This window comes from Drosophila santomea, chromosome 3R (genome assembly GCF_016746245.2).
Source record: "Drosophila santomea strain STO CAGO 1482 chromosome 3R, Prin_Dsan_1.1, whole genome shotgun sequence".
NCBI lineage: Eukaryota > Metazoa > Arthropoda > Insecta > Diptera > Drosophilidae > Drosophila > Drosophila santomea.
Genome location: NC_053019.2, coordinates 24560047 through 24576693, shown reverse-complemented (window position 1 = coordinate 24576693; position 16647 = coordinate 24560047). Strand labels below are relative to the sequence as shown.

The 16647-nt window shown below is 39.4% G+C and overlaps 1 protein-coding gene across 1 annotated transcript; it reads left to right on the top strand.

The window, feature by feature from the left end:
* The first annotated feature begins 966 nt into the window (after nucleotides 1-966).
* Nucleotides 967-4872, top strand: LOC120451855 (glucose dehydrogenase [FAD, quinone]). Its single transcript, XM_039635847.2, has 4 exons — nucleotides 967-1066; nucleotides 2701-3906; nucleotides 3981-4267; nucleotides 4322-4872. The coding sequence occupies exons 2-4, from the start codon at nucleotides 2712-2714 to the stop codon at nucleotides 4688-4690; spliced, it is 1851 nt and encodes a 616-aa protein (XP_039491781.1). The 5' UTR covers nucleotides 967-1066; nucleotides 2701-2711; the 3' UTR covers nucleotides 4691-4872.
* The last annotated feature ends 11775 nt before the right edge of the window (nucleotides 4873-16647 follow it).

The window sequence follows — 16647 nt, the reverse complement described above, 5'->3', positions numbered from 1 at the left end:
GAGTAGTTGAGCACTTTGTGGAGTACGTGTTTGAACTCCATAGAAATGAATGAGCCTGGCCATTTTACACTTGCCGAGTCATGCCAAATGAATATGCATAAAAGCTGGGCAAATATCAAATAAAGCAATGCAAAATGCATTCAAGCCGATATGCTGGGATTGTAGCTATAAAAAGAAACACATGTATTGTACTCAAGGTCACTGATTTTACGATTCACCGAAATCGCCAAAAATTAGATAAAAAATGTATTGTGAAAGTAACTGCGAAATCGGGCGAGCTAGACGCCAAAAATGTGTTCAGTTGCCCATTAAAGACACGATTTGGCTGTTGTTCGTATGCAAATGAGTCTGGGTCAAGCGTTTGTAATCCGCTGAATGCCATCTTAATGATCAGCAGACCCATGTAACCAAGACGATCTTGTAAGGTCGCTAGCGCAGCCGGAAAAGCGTCTCACTTATTCAAATCTTGACATTGAACTTCACCAATGGCAGTCCAATGACTCGTACCATTATTGTGGTTAAAATATATTCAAAGATCGAAAACCGTAAACAGCGGAAGCACTTTAATTCACCTACTTGATCTTTCGCACCAACGCGCTAATAAGTCGGCGACAAATCGCTGATCATCGACTTGTCCAGCATTATTAGGTGTACGATCTTTCGATCAGCGTGGTGCTAATCAACATGCAGCAAATTCCCCAAAAATAGCTCGTAAAATGGACAAAAAATTGGCAAGTTCACCCGATGAACTTGAAAATAAATGGTCCATCGTGGACCGGCGCTGAAATCTATCTTGTATCTTTCTTTCGTGATCGCTCGAACGTAGCGCGTTGACCGACTAGCCCGGCAGCTACCTGTGTTGTTAACTGAGTTTTTAAAACTTTTTTTTTTTTAGTTTTTTTTTGATCTCGCATAGGCTTCAACGTTGCAGGCCGAGCAGCAACGTTTCATTTAAGCGCCGGACATCAGCGGGCGCGCATGCGCATTCATTTGTAAATTCGTGAATCGGTGAATCGATCCGGAATATCTGTGAATTTTAGTGGCCCATTTTTATACAGAGCATTTCGTAAGTGCATTCTATCGCCATTCAATTTGCATGAATTTTGCATTGGCAAACTTGTTTAGAATTTCATAAGAGAATTTGTGACAATCTGTGCTGTAACGTGCGTGTATGTGTGTTTAAATCTGGTCTACTGACGTGAACTCTATAGGCATTTAGCAAGTGGTTTTTAGTGAGAACTTGTCTGACAAAAAATGTAGTTTTGCGGTTTTCGGCTAATGAAATGCATCTGTGTTGCAGACTTAAGTGGAAAATATTGTGCACCTTTGGTTTCAGTTTTCGTTTCTCAAATATAAATATACCCGTATATTGCATAGTAATTTGTATTTCTAAAGTTAAGTTTAAAAGTTTCTTGTAGTACAATATCACTTTAATTAGCTTGATTTTATTTTGAGATATTTCTTGAGCAACCCATCCGCAATGTGCTAATCCCTCCTAATGGTCAACTTAATTGCTTATAAACATAATTATTTTTCAAATCAGATTTAACAAATTTCATGTTATAGTTATCAAGATCTTTAGCCTGTTCGTCTCAGCCAATTAAGTTCGGCTTAATGACCCACATTGATTGGCATGGTGCTGATAGCCAGAACCTTAATGAATACAACGCCCTTCGGAAGGCGTGTCTAAAGTGAAACCGGCTTTAAGTAGTTCTGCAATCGTCGTAACCGATCGAGTGAATCCGACCACAAGGCCATGGCCAAGATATAGAACTTAACTGAACAAAGACGTAGCCGCGGAATCTCATTATTTTGGTTTATTTTAAGCGATCGATGAACCAGTTTTCAACTTGGCTACTGTATCGTCTCATTCAACTACTTGCCGGCTTTATTGAGGTTAATTGAAATGATTTATTAACATTTGTGCAATTTTTGTTGGCGCTTCGAAAATTCCCAAATCGAGATAATTTGCATAAAAAAACATTTGGCGCCCACAACTTAAAGTAATTTAATTTCAACCTTTTTTGAGGATTTTTTGAGCAACATTTTTGCGGTTTATGGGTCAACGCTTAAATATTTGCTGTGTCTTCGCGATCGATTTATTTTGATTTTATTTGCAATGTTTGCTTTGATTTGGTTTCTTCTTCATTTTAGTTTTGTTTTGACCACGAACCGGTTAGCTAGCATTAACTTAATTTCGCTCCTTTTGCAAAGTCATTATTTTTATTGGCACTTTTGATTTCGTTGTCTTGTAACCCCAAAACCTGTTGAACTTGAGCTCAAAACACGTTCAGGATGTATCGAAGTGCATTTGGGTATGAATAGGGCTCAGAACATGCAAAAGAAAAAAAGTGAAATCGTTCTCAAGGTCGCTGCCACTCGCACGGAAATGCTAATTCTCTCAGAATGTTCTTACTTTCTTTTTTCCGAACGCTAATGGAAATATTTCGAGTAGGAAGTTTTAGTTTTTATTAAAAAAGTCATAAACTGTTTAGTTAAATAAATTATTTCACAGCAATGCAAAAAGTTGTTAAAAAACTGCGCTTTTGACATTTTAACAACAGGCAAGAAATAACGATTATTTTTAACAAGGTTGTCACTAAAATTTGTTTTCCTGAAGAATAATATAGATTACCCACATGCAATCGTAAACAATTTGTTATTTAGTTTTTATTTTTAACGCAATATTTAACCTTACAGTTTAAGCCAATATGAGAGTCTGTGGAGTGCTGCTTTTTTGCCTGTGGTCTTTTCAAGTCACCAGGTCCCAACTTCTTGTTGACTTGGCTCGTGATTTAGAGACTTCCCTGCTGCACAATAGGATCCCGGACACCACACGATTCCTGCCGGAATATGACTTCATCATCGTGGGCGCCGGAAGCGCTGGATGTGTGATGGCCAATCGGCTGAGCGAGATATCCTCGGCGAGCGTTCTGCTCCTGGAGGCCGGGGATCAGGAGACATTCATCAGTGACGTTCCTCTGACAGCGGCTCTCACCCAAATGACTCGGTATAATTGGGGCTACAAGGCGGAGCCCACGGAGCACGCCTGTCAAGGATTAAAGGGAGGCGTTTGCAATTGGCCCAAGGGGCGTGGCGTGGGTGGCACCAGTCTGATCAACTTTATGTTATATACACGTGGTCATCGAAGGGATTATGATGAGTGGGCAGCGGCCAACAACTCGGGTTGGTCCTACGACGAATTGCTGCCCTACTTTCGAAAATCGGAGAGGATTGGCATCCCGGAGCTGTATAAATCTCCCTATCATGGACGCAATGGCCAGTTGGATGTGCAGTATACGGACTACAGGTCGCAACTCTTGAAGGCTTTTCTGAAATCAGGCAGGGAAATGGGCTACGAAATTACGGATCCAAATGGAGAGCACCTCATTGGATTTGCCAGGTCGCAGGCCACCATCCGGAATGGCAGGCGGTGCAGTACGAGCAAGGCTTTCATACAGCCAGTTGTGCATCGAAAGAACCTTCATATCTCCATGAAAAGTTGGGTCACTCGACTGATTATCGATCCGATCACCAAAACTGCCACTGGAGTGGAGTTTGTTAAGCAACGACAGCGTTTCGTCGTGCGGGCCAGAAAAGAGGTGATTCTCTCCGCTGGCACCATTGCCAGTCCCCAGCTTCTCATGTTATCCGGAATCGGACCAGCGGAGCACCTTGGAGAGCACAATATAACAGTAATGCAGGATCTGCCAGTTGGTTACAACTTGCAGGATCACATAACACTTAATGGTATTGTGTTTGTGGTCAATGATTCGACGGTAAACGATGCTCGACTGCTGAACCCCTCGGACATATTCAGGTACATCTTCGCTGGACAGGGACCCTATACCATTCCAGGTGGAGCTGAGGCTTTCGCTTTTGTGCGAACTCCCAGCTCAAAATTTGGTAAGTGTTAATCATAACCCAAATGCATGAATTTGCTATAATCTAAACTAATTTGCATATATTTAACCCAAAAGCGAAGGACTATCCTGATATGGAACTGGTCCTAGGAGCCGGATCCTTAAGTGGAGATCGCTTTGGCACCATGCGAAATTTGCTGGGCATCACCGACGAGTTTTACGACTACATGTTTGGAGATCTGCAGAACAAGGAGACCTTTGGCCTGGTTCCAGTGCTACTGCGTCCCAAAAGTCGGGGCAGAATATCCCTGCGTAGTCGCAATCCCTTTCACTGGCCCCGAATGGAGCCCAATTTCATGCAGCATCCCGACGATGTGAGAGCCATGATCGAGGGAATCGAAATGGTAGGATTAATCATCTTTAATTCGAAACATAATTAATTTTTTTATCATTTTCAGATTCTCAAGCTTTCCAGATCGAAGCCTATGGTCAAGATGGGCACTCGTTTCCATGACCGCCCATTTCCGGGCTGTGAGCACCTTAAGTTCGCCAGCGAGGAGTACTGGAAATGCTGCTTAAGAAGGTATGGTTCCAGTTTGCAGCATCAATCGGGCACCTGCAAAATGGGTCCTGCAACGGATAATACCTCAGTGGTGGATGCCCAACTGCGGATCCACGGTATCCGTGGATTGCGTGTTGTGGATGCTTCGGTGTTACCCAATGTCCCAGCTGGTCACACAAATGCCATTGTGATCATGGTCGCAGAAAAGGCGGCGGATATGATCAAGGATGCTTGGCGCATACCGATCACTCCCTTGAGCTCATAAATTTAGCAATAAAATCGTTATTTATTATTTAGTTGTCGCACAAGCCATTAGGTTAAGTTCTCATGTGATAGTTTGTAAAGTAGCTAAGGTGTTCCCTACTGTCTCAATGGGTTATTTCTAAAAAATATTTGTTGTATGCACTTAAAATTACTATTTTATAAGCTAAGATTTTGAAAAGATAGGATTCCTCTTTAAAATAAAATTGAATTTTGTTGACTATTTGTGGCTGTTATGTATTTCGGTTATTTAAGTTTCGCGCCAAGCTAAAAGCTTCAGAAAGCCTTGAGCGAATACTTTTTATATCAATCACCTTCTGTACCTTAGGATTTAGAGCTTTTTTGTGGGAATAAAATTGAAAAAATGAAAAAAATTAATTAAATTAAATAAATTAAATAATAAATTATTAAAATGAATAATTTATTTTTTTATAACAATCATTTTGTATGTATATATTGCCTAGGTTTTCATAACCATTTACAATTTTACTTTAGACCAGACTTTTTTTACATGTAGAGAACAGTGGCGCTACTTTTCAAATCGTAAGCGAAGGCTTGCTTAACGTTTTAGCTTTACGACTTATAACGGACTTCGTAAGGTAGTGTTTGCAGCCTTTAACTATCATTTTTATCAAAAAATCGAAAAAAAAACATTTTGGGGAAAAAATCTGATATTTTTAATCGGCGTTTTCTCCATAACTTGGCAAAAAAAATTACCGCACTGCTAAAATAAAGACTGTTTTGTGCTGCCAATAAACATAGCTAACTATGTCTATCCCTACTTTTTTGGTTTTCGAAAAAAATAAATTTTACAAATTTTTGCATTTTTGATAAGGGGTACCATCATCAAAATTGGCAAAAATGGCCAAAAATTACCATTTCAATGTATGTACATGTATCGATAGGGAATTTTGTTACGATTTCAACGACGTATGGCATTTCACTTTTGGACAACTATTTTTACTGCTATCGAAAAAAAACGGATTATTTTTTATCAAAAATTTTAAAAAACAGTTTTTGTAAAGAATCGGATATTTTCAATCGGCGTTTTCGCCATATCTTGGCCAAAAATGACCGCACAGCTAACTATGTCTGTAGATCCGCCTTTAATCCTAATATCGAATACTTGAATATCAGCTAGCTAAGGTTAAACCAAAATTAAGCTTCCTCTGCTACCAAAATAAGCAATGTCACGCAGAGGCATATTTTAGTTCACATGGGAACCGAGACCCAGCAAGCGGCTAATACCAATGGCTTTGCGTGCTCCGCTGAGGATTGTTTTTAATGACCGCTGGCCGGGTAATTGCTGACCTCCCTCTTTGTAAAAATAGAAGCATAGACAAAGCTCCCGCCTAGCAACCGTTGCGTTTTATAGGTTCCTTAACCCGGCCATAAAGTTAACCCACTTTGTCTGGTCACAAACTCGTACGTACGTATTTGTATGTGCAGCCATGGCCACGTGGCGTATGGGCAATAAGCTTAATTAAATATTTAAATCGTAGGCGGGAGCTAATGTTTGTCATTAAAGGTTCGTGGTATTCTATTATTGGAGATTTACAATTGCCCACAATTGTAGCATTCCCACTTGTTTTATGGAATCTGCGCAAATATCTGACCCTTTGAACGGAATTATTTAATAAATGCGTACTTTAAATAGGAAATATTTACAAGCGAAAAGTTTAACTTTACCTTCTTTCGACTGATATTTAAGCCAGCCTGAACAGACTGGAATGGTAGAGTGCTGGAGTGGGCAAGATTTGGCGTATTTGCGGCGGAATATTTCTGCGGGAGCGGACCGGGATGTCTGTTGATGCCATTCGCCCACCTATTCAAATTACGGCGTTGCCCGTGCCTGTGGTCATAGGTCAACAATGCGACATTTTGGAGCTCGAATTCGCAATACACGCTGTCAGCCACAAAACAATCCAATTACGCGCTTGGTGCCTGCAATTTTCGAGCTAATTGTTTTCGAAAATACGGAAAATAATGAAATGGAACCCTAGCGAAAAATCGCAGGTGAATTGGTAATTGGAAATTGAAAATCAGTACAAAACAAAAATAAAGTCAATCTAAGGGCATTACTGTGCTGGTATACCTTCATTTCACTGGTAGCTTTTCAAGTCAATCTTAAACGTTCTTTAAGCCCAAGTTTCATACCTGTTGTTTGTTAGCTGCTGCTCTAAAAAACTGGTAAAACGGATGCCAGTCAAGTGGAGTAACTTAAAGATAAGACTGGAAATGTTGCACTTAAAAAGCAGAGGGGTAAACGTCTGTATCTTTTCATTGCATGCAAAGCAGCTCACTGAGTTTCCGCCCTATCTTCCATAGCTGATCTAATTAGGAATCTCATGACGTGAGAAGGCGACGTCGAGTGAATGGCTCATATAATGCCATGCTCCATGAACTGTGCAATCAGGGCCAGCTATTTTACATTGCAAATTTTTCTATGTAGTGAATCATTTTTTTCCTCACATGCTTCGTTGACCATCGACGATTTCATTTTGTCTTTTATTATGAGGGATATTGAATTCTACTTGAACAATTATCAGTATACGTTTATCATAAACTTATTGAGAGCCTCATAGACCGAATAAAGAAAATTTTTATAAAACAACTCAGCAGCTAAACTATTTCTCTTATAGTTGTTAAACTTTTCCTTGCACTGGCTTGTTCTTTTTTGCATTGTTTGCACGGCTTATTTGCAAAAGTGCTCGAAGCCCTCGAAGAATGCAACAAAACCTGAGAAGTTGTAAACTTGGTTGGAAAAATAAAAATTAAAAGCGGCCAGTGAGGTCTCAGGAACTGGCCAGTCAAAGGTTTAATGAAAGGTAGTAAGGCGTTCCGGCTTAGTAGTTGCTTTAAAAATGTTTCGCTTACAGGAAGGGAAAAACTTGCTCCAGTAAAGAAAAACCTGCAAAGGGAGCAGAAATGTTGTAAGAAAGTTTCCTGCTTTTGTGTGCAAATATTTAGCACGGAAATTGCACTTGCAACAGGAGAAGTCCTTGAAAAGAATGCAAAAGGATTCTGGCGCGATAATTAAATGCGCACAGAAAGCGAAACTTTTTCACCCAAGTTGCGGTATGTTGCGACTAATTGCATTAAAGTGTAATGGATAACGAAAGACTTTTCAATTTGTCACAGTAAGTAAATGGGTGAATTATTTTAAAGTGTTTCTGCATAACCAAATTACAGTCAGTTCTGCTTTACATTATAATAAATGGGCCACACAAAACTGAAACTTTCGCAGAAAGTTTTCTCCTGATTTCGGGGAAATTGGCCAAACATATGTCTGCTGAATTTTCGCGAGTTTGCGAGGCATTTCAAGTCAAAGTGACTTGGCAAAGTACACGTCAAGGCGGTAAGTGCTCGCAAAATATGGCCTCCTAGGCCAGGAGGGCGTTATAATTTATGATAAGCCAATAAAAATAATTGAAAAACATTAATGCCATGCCGCCTGAGACTGGCAGCGGTTAATGGCGAGCATTGAACCCTGAGTCCAGAGCCCAGAGCCCAAGGCTCCGAGTTCGGAAATGTCCTTGTCTGGCTGAAACAACAGGCAAGCCGCTGGCTCCTTCATCGATTTCTACGCCAGAGAATCGAAGTGAAATCGGAGCTGGCACTAACCAGGCTACCGGAATATTCAAGTAATGGCTGGCAATAAAAAACGAAGTCATAAAATGGCGAAGAGAGCTGTGGCAGAGAAAGTCAAAGTTGAAGGAGGCCTCCTTGAGTATCGAGACTGTGTAAAAGGTTTGAAATAAATAAAATATTAGATGAGGAAACTGCTGCTTGTATCGATTTCGAATAAAGTTAAACGAAATTTGTCCCCACGTTGCGAACAGAACCATACATGATTGAAATACTAACCTATGGTTCTTCAGTGATTAGGACTGGCCTACATTTTAGACTTGAACATCCTACCACAAATTAAATTCAACTTTTTGAAAACAATCTTACCCTTTCAGCTGTCGAAATGACAGTCACCTGTCAGAAGGTCGAACGGAAAGATAAGATTTTGGAGATGCGTTGGGCGAAAGTTTTTGTCACTGACGGCCACATCAAAGCACATTTTGATCCACAAAAACGTTGATTGAGAGGGCAACAAAAAAAGCGTATTGTTTGGCTTAGGCAAACTGGCTGATTGAGTGATTGGCATAAGCTCGGCACTCTACTATGAAATTGATTTTGCTTCAAAAACAAAAATATCTTTGAAGACTTCAAGCGAAGCTTTTATAATCCTAAGAAGCAAAAAGGGTTGTCACCACTTTTAATCTAATTTTTGCACAAAAACCTTTTAAGATTTTGCGAAATTCATGTGGCTTTTATCTTGTTGGCGTCCTTTAGGATATCACATTTAAGCAGAGTCAGCAAATTGCACCATCCGACTCCAAGCTCATAAATCAAAAGCAAAACATTCTGATACCCTCTGCGGATATTGTTTTCGTTTTATTGTTGAGTTTTAAACTCGGCTAATGCAGAGAGTCCTTTGAGTATTTTGCAACCCAGAGAAAGGGATTTTCCGCAGACACGTACGCATATTTTCGGTGCTTTTAATGGTTATATTTATTAACTCCATAAAAAATGCGTGTATGGGATTACTTTTGAATTATTTATGACTGCCTGCGGTGGCTAATAAATGCTAAAGCTCAGTGAGCACATGATCAAACACATATGATTTGCTTGACGAGATTTTGGGTGATTAACAGCATATCCAATCTCACTCGTTTATCTAATTGGCGAACATTTGACTAAATTAATAGGCGGACGTGTGGAAAATTGGTCAATACCATCGTCGGACTCTGGGGCAATCAACAAATTTTGCTATCCGCTCGAACGCTTTGCCTCTGGTGTGGACATAATGCAATATAAATGGTAATTTCCTGTTTTAATTCGTCCCGAGTGTCCATATTTGCCATTTCGACTGTTGGCATTTCGACATGGAACATGCAGTGTGGCTGCTCGAATTAATTTATGGCTAATTCATGGTTATAGCCTTCTCTTATTGAGATTTGTAAGAATTGGGTGCCTGTTGCTTTTGAATATAAAACTTGAATATATTGCTTAAACTCTAAAAATCACTACAATTTTAAAGAGAATTTCATGTAATGGCGCAGTTTAAAGTTACAAAGTTATACAGGTTCAGTGTCCAATTAATAAACGATTTAACCAGCATTTGAATAATAATTAATTCAAATTTAATAATCCTACTATTGAATGAAACGTGATTAAGAATTTAGCTCAGTAAAAAGCTTAAAGCCTTCGAATCCGAAACTCTGCCTCCATTTTTTGAACTCCGTATTGCTGACATGAAGGCCCAAAGCTAATATTTACTTGCCGTATTTTAAATTAGGGATTTCGGCTGCATGTTTACGGTAGCCACAACTCACGAACACGTGCCCAAATCCGTCCTGTTTTCATTTGGGCCCAGGTGGCGTTAACCCTTGTAGGTCCTTTGTTGACTCGTCGCTCGGCTCCTTTTCATTAATTTCCCGATGCAAATGCAGCCTTTTTTTTGATGGTGTTTTGCCCAAAACAGGACCAACATCCATACCTTTTAAGCCCTTCATCAGCAAAGTGCGGTTGCTGACACAGGTCTGAAAGCTGAAGGAAAGACATCGAGATGTATTTGCCTAACACTCTACTTGGTCAACTCTTTAATTAAAAGAAGAAACCTATTTTTTTGAAAAAATAATCAGATTCGCTATCATTTTAGTTTGTATGATATTAAATTACAAAAGTTCTGTGCAAATGGTTGAACTTTAAAATGTGAACTCTTTCCTACCCTTCCAATGTGCTGCCATTACCTGTTGTAGCTTCGATGGGTATTGACCATGGTTTACTGTCTGTTTTAGGCCCTTTTATTGCGGGCTTTGTCTATTGACTTTTCCACGCAAAATTAGACGGGCGAAAAGCGCATTCAGGAAATTAGCAACGAGCATTTGAGGAAATGGAAAATCAGGAAAACCGACCAGCAGATAAGCGGTTTGATTGAAAACGAAATTGGACAGTGCTGGCAAAAATAAAATAGGTGCGGAGCCTAATTTGTTTGTACATCGGTTTCACTTTCGCAGCATTTGATGAAAATAAAATAATGTGTAAGAAAAGTTGTTTAAGTGATATAAATAATGTTATCTTTAGCATCGGCAAAATTATGATATTTACTGCATGTAATTGCGGACAACTCATAATTAAATGTTTTAATTAAGAGTACTTAACTGATTTAGCATTTAATTTGGCCAATTAGTCAGTCAGACGCAGTTGTTCCCGACAGGTAAATGCGACATTAAATGCCTGCTGCTAAGTGAAGCGGCTTATGTGGTCGTTAATAATGGCTGAGGAGAAAGGATATTTCACTCCAGTTTACTGAACCCTTGAGTCTGCTTTGGACATGCATCAGCCATAAATATTTGTGGCACTTACTGGCACTTCGTGATTGTGCTGCTGGCATCCTAATTACATTTTAATGCCCCGACATTTGGCAAATTTTATGCGAAACGGTAAAGAGCTCCTTACACCTTACACCATCTTACGATGATGATGTGTTATGGAATATTTTTTTGGCAAAACTTTGAGATAGATAATGTAGCGATTTGCGCTTGGAAAGTGTAGAAGCTATAGGAACTTTGCCCTTTTCAAGTGCGTCCTGAGTTCAGGATTAAATCGATCACTACAGAGTACGATTGCCCAGAGCCACCCAATAATGGAAAGTAAAAGCAAAGTGCTGTTAAATTTTGAATCTTTATTCAACTCGCATACAAATGAGGTGCAAATATAAATCCCCCGAGATGAAAGAGGATTTTCCGGAATTAGTTCCGAGTGCTTGACACTGTCTCAACAGAAGGCTGAAAGTGATTCCTCGTGCTGAAATTTGTTAAGTTTCTGCGCGAACAAATGAAAATCATTTACCTGAAGGCTGTAATTAAATATGCAAAATAAAGTTGAAACAATTCGCGAAAAGCCTGGCGCTGAATGCAAATTTGCTACCGTAAGATGTGACCAACCCCAAGGTGTAACCACATTTTCATCAAAAGGCAGCATTTTCCATTTTGTTGAGCGGAAAATATTTTCATGTCGCGCATGACATTGAGTGTGGAAATGGCAAACATACTATAGAAAATAATTTTTCTTTAGCAGAGTTTCTCTTTTAAGTCTTAAGTATATGCTTATAAATATATGTGACACGAAATAAAGCGAGCTTTTCTAGAAAAAGGAAAAAAGTACTCCGTTGGACTCTGTTTATGTTTCAATTTGTTTTGGCCTGCAGCAATTGAAAATTGGAGCGATGAGAGTGGTTACGAGGTTGTTTGCATACTCGTATTATGTTTAATTTGCCCAAAAATAGGCTTTATTTTAAAAGCGACAAAAATAAAAACAAATAAGCGTAAATTTGCAGAGGTGCATAATTTTCAATTTACATAAATTTTGAAAAATGTAAGATGTTATATGATTTACGTTTTGAATTTAAGTTCGAGGCAAATGCGATGACGCTGCATTCTCCACGTTCATTTCGGCCAACCCAGAGCCAAAGCAAAGTAACATCCTTTGGAGTCCGTTGTCTGACCCACTCCACTTGGATGTTCAAACAGACGCCGCTGTCAACAACCGAGTGCCTCGAGGAAAACTGGCGCACTGCGGGTGCTGGAATTTCTGGCTGGGCTATCTGGGAGCTATGCGGGATTGCAGGTTTAATATGGGCGAAAAATATTCCGGCAAGAGGTCGCATAAATATTTGTCAAAATCAGAAACATAATTGAATAGCTGTTCTGTCCCTGCGGATATGTTCGCCTTTGCTTGTTGCTGGTCTATATTTTCAGATTAGGCATGAGAATAAATTGATTAATTTAATAATATATTAGAAATTGTTGTTCCCCTTGATATCTTTATTTTTTTTTAAATAATGTCTCTATGTAGTTGGTTTTTTTAAGTGCAAGTATTTACATTGACTGTCAATGGCGCTCTTTTCGACCGACTTGAATTGATATATTAGTTACTCGACTTTGATAATCTGCACATTATACGCATTTTCTCTCTCGACAAGAGGCACAATGATTAAGCACTAAACAATTGATGGCATCAGCTGAGTCGCCTCCTTCGTCTTTCGCCTTCTTGACAAGGGTTCACGACGTTCGAGTCAAGGCCATATCTGTTTATATTTTTCTTATATCTGTTGTCTTGAACATTTGGTATATTTAAAGAATGCGCATAAATTAATTTATCATTTAATGGTATTACTGAAATAGCAATATCCTTTGTAGGTTCTCAGTCTTTAGATCGAAACTCCGGGTCACAGAAATCTGTGACCATTATTAGAAGCTTTGCATTGAATATACATACAATTGTTGCCACAGAAAAGGACATGAATTGATTTAAATTAGATGCGAACGAACATAACTTGAGCTCGATTTTCTGCGAAATTGTCAAACTTCTCACTGTCTGGAATACAAATGAAGCGCCAAACAGGGTCCTTCAGCAAATATCCTGTCAGCAGCCAATAAGGCGAAGCCTCTCAAAAAAGTGAATCCATTGTAATGCCTCATTATTCCGAGTAGATTCTGGCCGGACTTTTATTGTGCCTCGTGATTGTGGTAACATCTGGCCAAAAGACATCGCACAATGTGCCTGTAATTGTGGCAGAAACGGTTGAATGGAAATGGAAATATGTTCTGTCGCTCTTGGCTTAAATCCAGCTGGCAACAGCGAATGCTAAGGATGGGTCTTTTGATTGGAACTAGCATTAAACCATTTTAATATTTAAAATATCGTTTACCTTTCGGCAAAGGCCAGTTGGGTTCCTTCGTTTGGGTGGAGTTGCTCAACTGAATAATTCAGTTCGACAAATGGGATATTCCTTAAATTCTTAGCCCTCTGTCTGGCGAAAAAAATGTCTTGAAATACTAGAATACTCGAAATTTAAAGGCATTTAAATTTTTGGTTAAAACCAAAGTCAGAAGTCGGTGATTTATTATATTATTACCGTACAAACACAGATTAATATATCAGAACTTCATTAATTATTCATTTAATTTTATGTACTCATTGTCCCGGGACAACAATAAAAACTCGGTCCGGAGGCAAACGACAAGCTGGAACCACATGAAAATAAGCTAAATTAATTTTCACGTTGTTAACCTCCGCGGAGGAAGAACAAACTTGAGATTGCCGCTGAGCATAAAGGAGATTAGGGTCCCTGACCTCAAAGAGCAAGGACGTGCTCGTTAAGTCCCACGAGGCTGATGACAAAGAGCTCCGCCAGACAGCAAGGACATTCCAGTCCCACTCCAGCAGTCATTTTCGGGCATTGTGATTTTGATTTGTAATGGACTGGAGCCCATCTTATTTGGATTTTTCCTAATCGCCAGTTTACTCGGCTTACATCTTCAGCCACTTAATTGCCGATGATAAAGGACTTTAAAAACATTAAAATGCTGCCAACAAGGATGTTCAATCACCTGTAACCTGGGTCTGCCTGTAGGTTAAAGTAAAACCCAATTTGTTATGTGTCAGGACCAAAAGGTTCTCATATTCAATCTGACACTGATCAATGATGACGATTTCTCACCTGCACAAAAGCAGAGAGGTGAAAACACGCATTTCTCGTAAAATAACTCGAAAGGCACGAGAAGTGGAGGGGCTATAAAATTATCTACGATTATTTGTAGAATATTAATATTATATATTTGATATATAAATTAATGATAAAAGCCAAGGACTGATTGGTACCTTAGATGAAGATAGTACTTCGTGTAGGAAGTGGCCTGACCCACATAAGTTTACCAAGTTTCGACAATTGTTTGCTTTATCTTGGCAAGCATAACTCACCAGTTGTTCAAATGTTGTTACATTATATGATGTTTTGGACCATTAACAGCAATAACAGTTGTGAGGTCTGAAAGCTAAATTGTTAAAATTTCCGTACAAGCTGGCATAAATTTAAGGATTCAGTCGACAGTCACAGAGCGCAGCAAACAGGCCCCATCATGTACTATGTGCATTCCTTCGAGCTGTCTTGACACTGAGCAATGTGAGCAAGTGCCGGGCCAAGAAACAAGGACATTATCGTCGGGGGAGCCGGGTCCTTGGAGCATTGGAGCATTTGCCATTCAGGGAGCACCCGCAGCAAAGGCAGCTGTTATGGATCGGGGCGATAGACATTCCAGAACACTATCGCCTGAAATCTGTGTGGTTCACAGACGAAAGCCCCACCTTTGTCGAGTTGTTTCGTTGTTGGGTTGTTGGGTTGTCGGTTGTCGCCTGTTGTTAATGATGATGACAACCAAAGTTGGTTGTGCTCCTGTCACCATCCACTTGACATGTTCAGAGCCCGCTTTGTCCTCGTACTGTCCGTGGTCGTAATGCCACAGACATATGTCAGTCCAAGTCTGAAGTCACACATGTCCTTGGATACGGATGTGGCGACACATGCCTGTCACGGGCTGGGAATAACATATTCCTGTGGCAGCATAACACTAATTTTTGTTACCAGGCTGAATTGAATATAACTGCAAGATGATTAATATGTGATTTCTTCCGTTTTTTTCATTTAAGTTGAACGACTATAAAATACTAATACCAGCAGTTATACTTAATACCTTATACCTTAAGTTAATTTATTTAATTTTTTTTCCTATATTTTTACTTTTAAACATATTTACTGAAAATCGAAGGCATCGTAATCGGGTTAAAGGTGTTGTGGTTTATTTTTGCTATCTTCTGCGCAAACTCAGGATTCGATTCAATTCAGTCGGCAGCGCTGCTAACGAAGCAACAGACCATACAATCCATAGACCCGATGAGACTCTTAGTATTTATGCGGCTTTCTAAGGAATCACTACGTGAAGAAACTCACCCACAAAAATTCTTTACCATTTTACGAGTTCGTGACACGTGGGTGTGACCACTTCATTTATTTTTGATTTTATTACTATTTATTCGTATTAAGTCAATTATTCAAAGAAATTTAATTAAAAAGGCAAATAAATTGGGTATAATTTATTATCTACGTTTTTATTTTAATGTGCCTTAATTGTAATAAATGAAAGATTAAAATTAAGTTGATTAATATAGAATGAGTATTTAATGTAAGCAAAGAATTTATAAATTACTTTTTGATTTCAATTAACGAAATGACCAAGCAAAAAATGTGTATTTATGAAAGTAATTACTCGCACACTTAGCTGTCATAACAAGCGAATTTGCTGAAATGTTTTCAAATGACAACATGATGTGCATTTTGATTGCCATCATCCGCATGTTTTTGCTTTCCGATTCGGGACTGTATTTGCTCTGGTTTCTATTTGCAATTAAATTTGCATGCTTTCAGTTTAACACCGTATCGTTATTTCCCATGCATATTTGATGCCACCAGCGGCAGCAAAAAATGTTCCCACAAACCACGGCATGAAATGTCGGAAATGTCCACTAAAATATATATATGTTTCGACAGCATTACGAACTTAATTTATTTTTGTTCGGTCATCACAACTGGTTAAACAATGCAAAAAAAATGGCTCCGACATTTCCGACTGATTGGAGCAATCAACCCATATCCAAAATTAAAGGACATTTAGGGTATATAAAAGTACAAATATGCTCTTAAATCGGGTTGTTTTAAGGAATGACTCGGGAACTTTTGTCACCCAAAACCCCATTTATTTGATAGCTGGGAAAATGCCAACTAGCTGGTGACAACCCGACAAACATTACCATCAGCGCCACTACCTGTCGCCCTCATCATCATTAACCACGGGAACCGAAAGAAGAAGGTGTGGCAGGGTGCAGCGCTGATTTGCCACATTTCAGCTCAATCGCTCCGGCACAAGAAGCTCCAGTTCCTGCCACGATGGCTTGTGGCTCATGCCTCCTGGCTCGTGGCCCGCGGATCCTTGTGCCACGAAACAGCTGTGGCTTTTTTCTGTGCCGTAATGATGATGTTGCTGCCTGAAAAAGCAAAGCGAGCAGTCA